Source organism: Tribolium castaneum, chromosome 1, assembly GCF_031307605.1.
Source record: "Tribolium castaneum strain GA2 chromosome 1, icTriCast1.1, whole genome shotgun sequence".
NCBI classification, from domain to species: domain Eukaryota; kingdom Metazoa; phylum Arthropoda; class Insecta; order Coleoptera; family Tenebrionidae; genus Tribolium; species Tribolium castaneum.
This window is the reverse complement of record NC_087394.1, coordinates 13,264,037-13,277,160: the sequence shown is the minus strand read 5'-3', so window position 1 is coordinate 13,277,160 and position 13,124 is coordinate 13,264,037. Positions and strand designations below refer to the sequence as shown.

The 13,124-nt window shown below is 31.0% G+C and overlaps 1 protein-coding gene and 1 long non-coding RNA gene across 3 annotated transcripts in view; one reads left to right on the top strand and one right to left on the bottom strand.

Annotated features, from left to right (window-relative positions):
* LOC135265282 (uncharacterized) overlaps positions 1-13,124 on the top strand; it is a 362,501-nt gene that overhangs the window by 93,541 nt on the left and 255,836 nt on the right. The gene's annotated exons all lie outside the window — the stretch shown is intronic.
* LOC103312456 (uncharacterized) lies at positions 310-7,945 on the bottom strand. 2 transcript variants are annotated; one of them, XM_015978418.2, is made up of 8 exons: positions 7,484-7,945; positions 5,448-7,411; positions 5,334-5,399; positions 1,929-2,018; positions 1,812-1,877; positions 1,704-1,757; positions 1,089-1,389; positions 310-1,035 (listed from the first exon to the last, which is right to left on the bottom strand). In XM_015978418.2, the coding sequence occupies exons 2-8, from the start codon at positions 7,390-7,392 to the stop codon at positions 954-956; spliced, it is 2,604 nt and encodes an 867-aa protein (XP_015833904.1). In that variant the 5' UTR covers positions 7,393-7,411; positions 7,484-7,945; the 3' UTR covers positions 310-953. The 2 variants fall into 2 exon arrangements, with proteins under 2 accessions (XP_015833904.1, XP_008191327.2); XM_008193105.3 differs by having other exon boundaries at positions 5,448-7,403.

Sequence of the window (13,124 nt, the reverse complement as noted above, 5' to 3'; positions counted from 1 at the left end):
CTTTAATATTTCATTTATTTTTTAGCTAGTTTATTATCGAATAAACGGTAAAACAATAATATTTAATTATGGTTTATTATAACGTACTGAATTATGTGAAGTAACTCAATCAGTCTGCCATTGAACTTTGAACTTCTTGAATGAAAATGGTAGACAAATCGGACATTCGTTTAATTAATAGCAAATTTTATCGCATTTTTCAAAAGTTTACTTGATTACAAATGAAAATAATGAGCCAAAATTTTGTTTTTTACGATTATTTCAAAAACTGTAAGAGATAGATATAGAAGATGTTAATAAAAGTCTGCATGAAAATTGATATTCTTTTAATTGCCATTGAAAAAACAATGTCATTCCATTTGAAAAAACTATAAATCAATTTTTAATCATCACTTTAAAAAAATCATAGTAGCCTTGCAATTTGACAGTTGACAATGCCGAAAACTATGACAGATAACTACTAACAACTAGGGTACATATTAGTCAGTTTCAAGAAGCAAATTCAAACATGCATAAAAAATAATGTTTACTTTTTTAAATTCAAAGTTGGCGCCAATTTCTCGTAGTTCCAAAAAATCAGCCATTTTGAAAATAATTTGGGTGAACTCAGAATAGTCGATTTAGATTGTATACAAAATCTTAAAGCTCTAGCTATATTAGAAGTTAAAAAGATTGTAATGTAGGTTCTAAAAGCCTGTATTGAATGTGTGGTAAATAACAGCAGTTAAGTAATAAGAATATAATATTTATATAATAAAATACTTACAAAAAACTCTAATCAATTCTGAAACAAAATTCGAAATTCAAACAAAAAACAAATTGTTCAAACTTTGCACTACAGACATATCCATTTACTTGAACGTTTTTGTGCTTTGTTAACGTTGTCCATTAACATGCCACCACAAAAGGCATAAGGGACGTATGATACAATCAGATTGATTTTGCGTAATTTTCTAATTACACAGCAATTTGTTCTGTCTTTTCAGGGCGATTACATTTTCTACAACACTCCACGCAGTATCAGAAAAAAAGTTACTAAAATAAACACGTTAAATTGTCTTCAAAGTCACTTTGAAATTTTTTCTTACCGAACTATATTCATATCTACATTTTCATGTAAAACCGCGTGAGGAATATTTTCCGGTCTTGTTTCCACATACTTCTCTTCAATGATCAGTCTTTCGTTAATAGCCAAGGCCACAACTTCGTCAGAAACAAACCAACCCAATATTTTTTTCTGTTTAGGTTCCAATGTAAGTTTGGGAAAGGGCACATGTAGCTTTTGCCGTTTTGGCAGACCAGCAGTTGTTAATTCGCTACCTCTAGGACGTCCTCTTTCTTTAATCTTTGGAGATATTTTAATACTTGCTACCTCACTGATGGTGGGTTCTAAGGCAGTTAAAACATTACTCAATAAAATTCAACGAGCTTTGATAGTAAAAAATCATAATATACAAGTGTTTCAAAACTACAAAAAACGCCAACGTCGCATTTTATCGAATTATGTATTATTTAAAATAAGATTGATAAAATTATAAACTAGTTATTAATGATTAGATCCCGCATTAAAAAAGTATACATTACATTGGCTATTATTTTTTGAAGTGCATGAATAATTTATAACAGCTAATTTTGAGAGAAAATGCGACGTTGGCGTTTTTATAGTTTTGAAACAGCTAATATGTTAGGAAAATTTGTCCTACCTTGAATAATGGTGTCTTCATTTGACTCGTCAGGGGCAATTTCGTTCAAATTCACTAGTGTAATAATATACGTAATGATTTGAATAAAATTGTTATTATTTTACTTACATGGTAACTCGTCTTCATCAGCGTCATCTTCCTCTTTAATCATTACTAATTCGTTTGAATTCACCACTGTAATATTGTTACAGTTATTTGAATAAAATTGTTATTATTTTACTTAACAATGAAATTCGCTTTCATCTGCTTCATTCTCCTCTTTGATCATTACTGGTCTTGTCCTTTTGCCTTCGTCAATTTCGTTCAAATTGACTACTGCAATAATATTATATTGATTAATTGTAATAAAATGTAACGACGAGAGATTTGAATAAAATTGAAATTTTTTATTTTTGATTTTTTTTAAACATTTAAAAAAAAATATGAATTTTGGTCAGACCAAAAATTGGTGTCCTCTTTTAGTTATTGTATTTTTGAATAATACAATTTGACATGTGGGTTGGATTTTGATTTTTTCATGTTTAGACGTCATAACCCTAATTCGACAAAATGAATCCTTTATGAATCTGATTAAATACTAGTCGAGATGTAAATTTATAGATTCATCAAGATTTATGGTATGGTTGACAACTTATATAGGCTGATTCTTTTAGGGCCTACATTAGAAACTTCTAATGTAAGTAGCTAGAGCTTTAAAATTTTGTATACAATCAAAATCGACCATTCTGAGTTCAACTAAATTATTTTCAAAATGTCTGATTTATGGGAACTTTCAAATAGAATGACCCTGTTTTTTCATTTTGTATGCACACTTTTATTGAAATTTTATTTTTTATTTATATTTATAATTAAATATTTTTGTTTTATTGCTTACTCGACAATGAATTTTCGACCATTTTACAAGATCTACTTGATTAGCTATGAAAATTACAATGCATATTATGTTATCACCACACACGTGCGATGGATCAGCATAGAATCTTCCATAAAGATTTATTCACAACATACAGCCTGTATCAGAACTCACTCCCCACCGGAAATATGCGTATAGTTTAGGTAGTTCTGAAGCTAAAGTTCCTTTACAAAAAAACTCTAATTCTTTGTGTTTGGGAGATAAGAACGTTTGAAAATATCCAATCACAAAAGGCCTTGCTCTGGAGGACTAGGGGAACAAAACACGTTGCTAGGAAAACAAAAAATAGGTAGAACGGACAATAAAAGTGGGCACTTGAATTATTTTTCATTCCTTAGTAACGCATCTACAGTATGCACTACACCTGGGAGAGAGCTTCTGGGATTGGTCATTTTGAGACCTATGTATCTCACAAACTAAGAATAAAAAACCAGCTTTTTTTTTGCTTTTTTTGCCATCTCTATTGCTGTTACCAGTACCACCTTTCCGGTGGGGAATGAGTTCTGATACAACCTGTATGCGCTTTCCAACACTGTGATCATCAAAAAACTTGCAAGTCCTGCAGGAATTATTATTATAAATTTTGTCAAGGAAATATGCATTTTCAGTTTTGAGTATTCAGTCTTGAACCTTGATTCTGTCGTGATGCTGTTAGTCGTTATTTTCGAACCATTCGTAATTTTGTAAAAGTTATAATTTTTGATTTATAAATAACAAGTGAAATAATTGTAAAAGTGAAGTTGTAATAATAAAATATCAAGTGTGAATAAAAAATAGTGAAAATAAATAATTTTTTAAAAACCAATTTGTTAACACTCCCACGCAGTTTAGAACAAAAATGAACTTTTATGTAGAAAATCCTTTTAAATATTAGTTTACCTGCAGTATATTACAGTTTAATATGTTGTGCAAGGTTTGTAATACCTGTGGAAACCACAAAGTCATTTTGAGTAATAGAAAAAAATAATAAAAACTTGTCTGCAACTGTTCTAAACCATCCCAACTCGGGGGGAGTTTCGAATAGGCTTGGGGTAGTTTTGAACCGGTTTTATACAACATGAAGTATTAAAGATAGGTGTGGAAAAATAATTTTATTGCATTATAAATGTAAAAATACAAGTAAAAAATCTCATTTTAACAATATTATCAAAAAATTTGCTGACAATATTACAAATTTTAAACTAAAAAAAAACAATAAACATCCTTAGAAATTAAAAAAGAGTTTTCCAGGACTAGAGCCAAAACTTTATTTTTTATACATACACGTAAGCTTTAGTGCTATAATTTTTTCCTTATGGTTCCTTGGCTCATACATTTGGTTTTCATCAGAAAAATGTTCTGTGTCAGTTGAGTCTCATAAATTATTTCAATATCTTCGGAGGTCTCACTTTCTTCATCTTTCTTAGATTTTTTAAATATATTTTCTTAATTCTTTTTCTTGGATCTAGCTTTACTTATGTCTGCTAGTTTTTGTTTCTCTTTTCTAGCGAGTGTTGAATCGAAACTCGGGGCAGTTTCGAACAGTTCAAAACTGCCCCACACGCCTATCTTCAAAAGTGCTTCAAAGTTTCTACCAAGTTAATAGGTAACATTTTCCAAAACAAAATAGAGGGATTATTAACTTACCGGTCAAGCACAAAAAATTCACTTTTATACTTAAAAAAATGACTCAATATACAAACCTGGTAAAGGGCTGATTGCAGCTCCCGACAAAACCAATATTTGTACATAGAAGTTTAGTAATTGCTCAAAAGCTAGAGCTTCTAACATAAAAAGGGAAGAAGTTACGTCTATTGTTCTAAAGTAACCCGTGTTCAAAACTGACCCCCTCTCCCCTAATATCCGTTTTTTGTGATTTTTTTCAAAAACTACGAGATAGTAAGATAGAAACTGTAAGATAGGTATATAAGACATTCGATTTTCGTTAAGGAAATAGTGTCGTCCCATTTGAAAAAACTATAACTTGGAGTTAAAGCAGTTTTTTGAAAACCTTTTTGAAAAAAATCATACTAGCCATGAATTTTGACCTTCGGTTACTGAATGGAAAAAACAAATATTCACTTATCGCAAAGGGTTCAAGGGTTGATATCTTAGAAAAACCCTTGCAAATAAAAATTTTTACAAAAAAATTGACATATGTCAAAAACATAAGTAACAACTTATCTGTCAAATAAAAAAAAATTTAATTGAATTCACAATGGCCAATTTGGATCGTATACAAAATTTTAAAGCTCTAGTTATATTAGAAGTTAAACAGTTTCTAATGTAGGCCCTGAAAGAATCAGCCTGTATACTCTTTCTGTACCTATTCAGTTTGAACGCTTGAGCCATACAGGCTGTCCCAACGATTTGGAAAAAGTTATTGAACTTTAAATCTTAGAAAATCAATCTTTTTTGCCATAGACTGTAACCTCCTGACTCATCTAAAATTATTTATTCAGGTATATGTACAGTGTTTCCGAAATTAGATACAACACAAACTTTTTTTTAATGAAACCTATATTTTTTGCATTTTTGGATGTAGGTTTTCACACTGATTTTTTTTTAGTTGTCAACATTATTCAACTAAATCACTTTAGTTTTTAGTGTATTTATTATAGCACTCCCTTGGATGTTACAATACGCAAATCGCGTATCGTAATAACCTCAGTACGAAAGCAAAGTAGAAAAATTTATATTCATTCTGTTAACCACTGCCTTGTTATAATTTTACTTACGTGGTAATTCGCCTTCATCTGCTTCATCCTCCTCTTTGATTATTACTTGTTCGTTCAAATTCTCTACTGTAATAATATTACATTGATTTGACTAAAACTTATTATTTTACTTACATGGTAACTCGCCTTCATCCTCCTCTTTGATTATTACTATTCCTGTCCTACTGCCTTGCTTCCACAACATTTCAAGAGTTTTTAAATTATCCATTTTTTGATCAAATGAATCATTGCTGGATATGGCGACCAAATTCACCAACGACTCCATTACACTTAACACTTCTTTTCGTTTCTGTTCATATATTTTCGTGTTGTTTTTATTTGCTACAACTACATTAGGCGCTTCCGATGTTTCAATATCTGTATCAAACACTGGGCACTGTGCCAAACGCCTGTGACAAATTTTATAATAATCTAGTGTCCAACGCTTATGCACAAGCTCTTTCAAAAACAAAGGCAATTCCAGACGCTTTCGAATTGCAAAAATGTGTCTGCAAGGAAGCAACATACTAGTTTTAAAATTACAAGTGCAATTAGTTGGATCACATGTTTGTCGTCCTTCCGTACTGTTGATACCATTGTTTTCAACTGAAGGAACTTGAATTTTTTTGCTCAACTCAATTTGTTTTATCACTATTTTACCAGCTTCGTTGGTTAAAAAATCCAGATATTTTTGTTCGTCGCTTTCTGGTGAGTACGAGGTGACGAGTCTTTTTTGTAACTGGGATATGGCTTTAAAATCATGTTCACTCTCAAGAGATGACATAATGGTGAAAAAGGAATGCATAAATTGTACTAATGAGCTGTTTTTATTGATAACGGACTTGAGTTTCGCATTTATTTTTTCGATATGATTATTTGTGGTGTTTTGAAAACAACCTTTTATGAAACTTTTAGACAATGACCATTCATCCTTAACTGGATACCAGTTTTTGTCAAAATATTCAGTAACCGGTTTTGGAGCTGATATTTTTAGAAGGTAATGCAACTGTTCAAACTCTTCTTCTGTCTCGGAATAAACCATTTTTTGTAAAATTTTCAGCGACTTAACTCTTTCGGCGTGAGTGATACTCATTTTTTCACAGGTAATTGCTCGGCTGAATATTTGCATTGAGTGAAAGATACAAATGTTCACATTAGCGTCTGGGAACTTGTCTTTTATAACTGTTTTTTCTAGTAAGTCTTTATCAGCCATGATGCACTTTGTGAATCTAGTCTGTGGATTATTTGCTTTAAAGGTTTCCAAAAACCAAGTAAAACTGTCTTTGTCTGCAGTGGTCAATAGACAGAAAGAAACTATTTCAGTCTGACAGTTGCCATCTTCTGACACTATTAGGAACACAGGTATATCGATGTTTACTAATTTATAGGTACCATCAATTCCCAAAAATTCCGGGTATGCCTTGAGAGTATTTTTCATATTAGATGTTTGAATCAGCATGCCTTTAAAATTGTTATCCTCATCTTTAAGTATGTTTACTTCTGCATTATATTGTGTCCTAAGAACATCTACACATTCATCTAAGTTTTTTTCAGATTTTTGTCCACCATTTTTGGAAAGATCTTTTAACGTAAGCATTTTTCCCGTTTCTTGTTGTAATTTTTGCTTTACCAACATTTTGTTAGCTTGCATAGCTGGTAATTCTTCTACAGTCTCTTTAGCTTTTCTGCCCAATCTCCTTTGTTGACAGAGATATTGAAACTGAACCATGCTTCTCTCGTGATTATGGTTGTCTGAGACACTTCTCACTTGCAGATCTTTCCCGTCGGTTGTAACTCGCAAAGACACGTGGGCAGGACATAACTCTTCTTTCTTGAAAGTTCTAATTTCTTTTTGTCCACTCCCGGATGGTCTGAACTTCTGACCTCCATAAATGCAACAGAATTTTACTTCTTCATATTTTAGAGGTTCTCTAATTCGACGTAAGGTTCTTGAGGAATTAATCAGACGTGCATCACGTTTCCAGAATTTCGCAAAAGTTTGCTCCTCGTAATCTTTCAGGGACTTTTCCACAGCAGAATAGCTGTGGAACTTTTGGCCAACTTTGAATATCTCCGACATCTTGACCTAACCTAAAAGTCTAGGTTAAGATTATTTATTTAAATTCAGTATAAAAAAATTGAAAATGAAACACTAGTGTCACAGTAAATACCTATTATAGGGGAAGGCACAATTTCAGAACACAATTTTCAGTGAAGGTAAATTACACAGAAGCCGGGACTGAAAACAAATCCCGGACGTTGATGACGTCACTTTCAATTAATACGACATATTATGGCCACGCTGTAATTCTAAGAGGAGTGGGAGAACCGCCATATTGATTCGTCATTCACATGGCCAACGTGTTGCGGAATGCATTGTATTTTGAACATTTTTTATGAGGAAAAAGAAGAAATATACATTGTAGAGCAATGTTGATGACTTTTATGAAGATTTCAGTGTTGTTAAAAGTCCGTTCAACAATATTTGAACAACCTGAGGAACCCATAATCGGTGGTAATCTTTTACGACGGCCTGACAATGCGACGTGTAAAGTTTGTTTACCTAGTCGACCGTTACCAGAATATTTCCAGGTCCGTATTCTGAGTTAAAGAAATTTTTGTGTCAGTATCAGGTAAACTTTGTCAAATTTAACTAAAGTCAACAACTGTTTAATAAACATAACTAATTAAATATTTTTTATTCGGAACACATATAAACTGTTTATACAATTTTATTATGCTTTTTTTAATGACATTACTAGGTGCGTGTTTGAGTACAAAAAAAAAACCTTTTCCGAATTCCAAAGACGATCAGCATAGCGACATCAGCCACAACGATCATAGACCCATAAACCGTAAACCCTCCTAATTGTAATAAGTTTATAATAATTTTAGATAACTGATTAATTTTTTGTTTTGATCAAGGTTTTGATTTAGTTTACTTTTGATGACAACATTAATAATTTGGTTTTCTTTTTTTTTACAAAAAATATTTTTATTAGTTTATTACTATTTATGATCTTGTTTAATAAAAGAATTACACTTTTATACAAATGTACGTAATTATTTTTAAATTTTTAGTGGTTTAATAATACTTTATTATTTATTTATAATATAATACTTTATTAAAATTGTGATTAAAATTTTGTTAAACAAGTTCTAACAGACTTATTAATTAAGTTAGATTAATCTGAATTATTAAACAGTTAAATTATTTATATAAAATAAGTGTTATGCTTCAAAACTACGGACGCCCAAGTCTTCAAATGCACAAAAGCAACACATAAACTGTGCATATCCAAAAAGCCAGAAAACGATAAATTGCATTTTTTTTCAGAAGGACCCATAATTTGAAAATCCTGCGCATGAAAGAGTTCCAAGAAATAAGGAAAAGCCGTTTTAGTAATTAACTCGGTAATTAATAATTATATTGAGATACATTTTTAAACTTTGCGTGGATATAATTTTTAAAATTACGGATTTTCAAATAAACTTTAACACCCCATTTAACCTCTGTCACGCCTTGCGTGATTAGGGGTTTACTCAGGTGGTAGAAAAAGGCGAATTTACAAAAATAGTTTATTTATACAAAATTAAAGAAAAGAAATACTTACGTTTTTAGAATTAAACACAGTGCAACCACTAACTCTAAAGGACTCGTTCATACGTCACCATATCCCAAAATTAAAATTAGTTTTTTGTATAAAAATAATGCCTTATTTTATTTCATTTGTTGTCATATGTTGAAAATTCTTATGCATAAAAATAATCAAATCTCTACAAAGCAGTTATTTAAAAAAATGGTTAGGTGATTTTCAAATTCAAAAAAATCTCCGTGCGGAAAATACGCTTTTCTCGCTCTAATGTTTCAGCCACTGGTTTTCTAAAATAATCGAAAAATATTATGGTAATAACACAACAGTAAAAGTGACCGCAATCCGTTCACTATAAAATATGTATAAATTGGATTATATTCTCACCTGAGGATGACCACTTTGTGGTTGAAACGCGTTGTGTTTAAAATAAAGGTTTCGTGTGTCGGGTTTTTAAACTTTGTTTTATTTACATAGATAAATAACTATTTTAAATGCGTATTTTTGTCAAATATATAAAATTGTTTCAAAAACAAAGGAAACCCGACCAATAACCATTTATTTTAAAAATATCAGTGTTGAAAGGTTTCATAGTCAGAAACGCTGATAGTGGCATTGATATTATTCGAATTTTCGAAGGCATTCAATAGAATTAGTCATTCATTGCTTTGTGCTAAACTTAAGTTTCTGGGTTTTGAGAAAAACTGCTTAAAATTCTTTTTTCATTATTTAAATGAGCGTAGCCAGATGGTTCAACTGGATAATTTGTTGTTATATTGTGGAAGAGTTACATCAGGGGTACCCCAAAGCTCCGTTTTAGGGCCCTTATTGTACATTTTATGTACTTTCGACATAGTAAATTCTGTTCAACATTCATGCATTTGCGGATGACACCCAACTTGAGTATTATTTTAGACACGATGCGGTAGTTGAAGCTAATTTTTATTTAAACTTCGATATTCAAGGCATAATTTGTAATTAAACGTTGAAAAGTGCTCTCTTATAGTTTTCGGATCTAAATTAAATGACATTGATCTCAACATACATTTTGAAAAATCTAAACTAAAAATTGCCAAAAGTATAAAAACACTGGGCGTTGTTTTTGACCAAGAATTGCTATTCAAAAACCTCTTCTAGCAAAAAATAGTTACGTGCGTTTACATCTACTTTACCAAAATTGTAGTATAATTAACTTCAAATTAAGAAAAAACTCCGTGAAACACTTGTATGTATTACCTATTATAAACTACTGTCCCACTCTTTTTTACTCTTGTCTTGACTCTAGTTACAATTTGGTTACAAAAAATTCAAAATAATTGTTATAGATTTATTTGCAAACTTAGAAAATATGATCACATTTCTCTCAAAATTAAAGAACTAAATTGGTTAAAACTTGATTATCGTTTTAAATGTTTGATGGCAGTTATGGTTCACTCTATTTTGTCTACTTCAACACCTTATTACCTAAAGCAAAAACATGTGCTCTGCACAATGTAAATCTATAGTAAAATTCTTTTAATTTTGGTCGAATGTTGTAAAACGTTGTTGTCTTTCTTACTCTTCGAGAAAGTAGCTAGGAGCAAGTAAGATAAACGATGGGCCGCCCTCGGCTCGTGCCAGGGGTATATTGTCTTTCTCGCACTTAGGTCATTTAAAAGAGACACAAAACTTTCGCAAGCCCAACTACGCCACCCACCCAAAATATATCAGTGATTCTCAACATGTTCAAATAATGCAACAAGCGCAGACAACAAGTAAATTTTATTTACAAAAAATGTATAAAAATATTAAATGTACAATATTTACAAATCTATTTACGATTTAATTAACATTTCACTCTCACTTTCACTAGCTGTATCGTCAAATTCTCCGAAATCACTATCACTATCACTATCATTATCCGAATTCACGTTAATGATAATTTCTTTTTGCACCTAGTCAAGACAAATTTGTTTTTTTATGTCTTCCTCTATTAGTTTGTCGCAATGATTGACTGTGTTGCCCCAAACTTCTGGTGTAACTTGATTTAAAGCCTTTTGCCACGTTTGTAAAATAGATTCATCGGTAGAATCAACTTTCCCGATATGTTTGTCGTAAAAACTTTTACTTAACGCCCAAACATGTTCTATCGGATTATAGTTTGTCTACTTTGTAATTAATATCCTGTTTATTAGACTTTGCAATTGCTAAAAATTTTTATTTAAAAGCATTTTGTGGGTGCACTAATTTTTTCTCTTCAAGCCACCTTTTAATTTCGTCTTTTTTTCATGATGACGACAATGCTGTTTACAAATTGTTCACATTAAAAAGTCTTTGGGATTTAAAAATCACTTCCAAATTGAAATTCATAATTAACATGTATATTTGTTGGTAATAGTAAACATTTTCTTTATAAAGTTGACCAGGCAAATAAACAAAAGACATATTAATTTATTTAACAACAATAAACATAACAAATATCAAAGTGGCATCCCATAGTTTGGGAACGACTGGTAGACCCTCCCATTTTCCGCTACGCTTGACGGTTTGTATTTTGTTTCACTCATTCGCATAGTAACAACAAAGACAAAACTAGTAGCAGATGGGAAAGTGTTATTTGATACATTTATACAACATTCGGCCAAAATTAAACTACTTTTAGTATACGTTATGTTTATCGGCTGTCGATGCCCTGGTTTCGTACAGCCTTGTTTCTTAGTTCTTTTACCTATAATGCTGTTGTTATTTATAATATTATCGAAAACCATTTGATGTCAAAGCCAGTAAACCTATTTAAAAAACAAATAACGTTAAAGTTTCTATTACTTGTTACTTTTATTATTATTTTTTTTATATTTGTCCAAAAGTATTTAAGATACTCATACATTATATTATTTTCTGGTACTAATATTATATTATATGTTTTTTTTTTCGCATTTATTTCTAGTTTTGGTTTATATTTCAACATTTTATGTTCTTATTTTGTTTTGTGCGAGGTTAAGTACTCACATTTTTTTCTTGAATAAAGGCTATATTATTATTATTTTTCTTTTGCTATCTCTTGGACCTCCTATGTTTGGTAAGATTCTAGTTAGAGTAGATATGTTTTTTTCCGCTTTTAAAATAGCTATCTCGACATGACTTCCAAAAGTAAGCCTCTCATCAATTATAATTCCAAGGTATTTTAACATTTTGCTCGGTGTTATGTTGACTCCCTCAATCTTAAACATAATGCGTTCTTTCTTTTGTATACCTCTAAGTAAAACTGCCCCGGTTTTATTAGGAGCTAACTGCAACTTGTGAGATTTCATCTACTTGCTAATTCTTGCTAGACACTCATTTGTGTTTTCTACAAAAGTCTTCTCTTTGGAAGCTCCAACAATTAATGCTAGGTCGTCAGCAAACCCTATAGTTTTAACATCACTAGTAATTTCAATGCTTAAGATTTCATCATACAGCGTGCTCAAAAACTGGCGCACCAACTCAATGGTGTGTGGTAGAGAACTGGTTACATATAAAGGTGAAAATAGTAAAAAAAATCGTTATATTAAAGTTATTGATAAATAACTAATTTTAAGTAAATGATATGTGGCAACGTTGTCTAACAGTCATGATCACAATAGAATTTGAGCAACAATTCGGAAATAAAATTAACTAGACGCCCTCTGGTGATGACTTTTGAACTATGTCGAAAACAGCAAATAAATTTTCGTAATGCCACATTTAACTGACATTTAATGAATTGTTCAACAATTTTGCGTGTATACTGTTAATTACTTACAATAGAAAGAATTACTTTAAAAGTACGTGGTGGTAAATACTAGCGTTGACTTTGGTTCTGTAGTTTTTCGTGGTATAAAGTGTTTATTGTTGGAACTTGAAAGTGGATAAAATGTGAAAAATATTTAAATTTTGATTACAAAGTGTCATCAAACAGTTGTCTAATTAAAGATTATAAGTAATGGATCACAGCGAACACAAAGTTTGGCTCAAGAAACCAATAAATTAGTGAAGTGTTATGAATTTTAGGTTAGAATTTTCCACTGAAAAAATCATGAAATGCTGCGGTAAATCTACAAAACTACAATAAAGATTAACAACTGCTGATACATTTAAACGTAAATTATGCCAAAAGGTAGGCTTTTCAATGTCTTTGTAATAATTTTCCAATAAAGAAAGTGAACCAAACAGTCATTCGTTATTCGTGTTTTCCTCGTCATCTCTCATTTGTCAACATAAG

What these genes read in the sequence shown, in the direction of transcription:
- LOC103312456 (XM_015978418.2), bottom strand. Translation starts at nt 7,392, where the DNA reads ATGTCGGAGATATTCAAAGTTGGCCAAAAGTTCCACAGCTATTCTGCT. An exon ending in AGATGAAAGCGAATTTCATT is followed by an intron (nt 1,878 to 1,928) that starts GTTAAGTAAAAT and finishes ACAATATTACAG; the next exon opens with TGGTGAATTCAAACGAATTA. An exon ending in TGATGAAGACGAGTTACCAT is followed by an intron (nt 1,758 to 1,811) that starts GTAAGTAAAATA and finishes TTATTACACTAG; the next exon opens with TGAATTTGAACGAAATTGCC.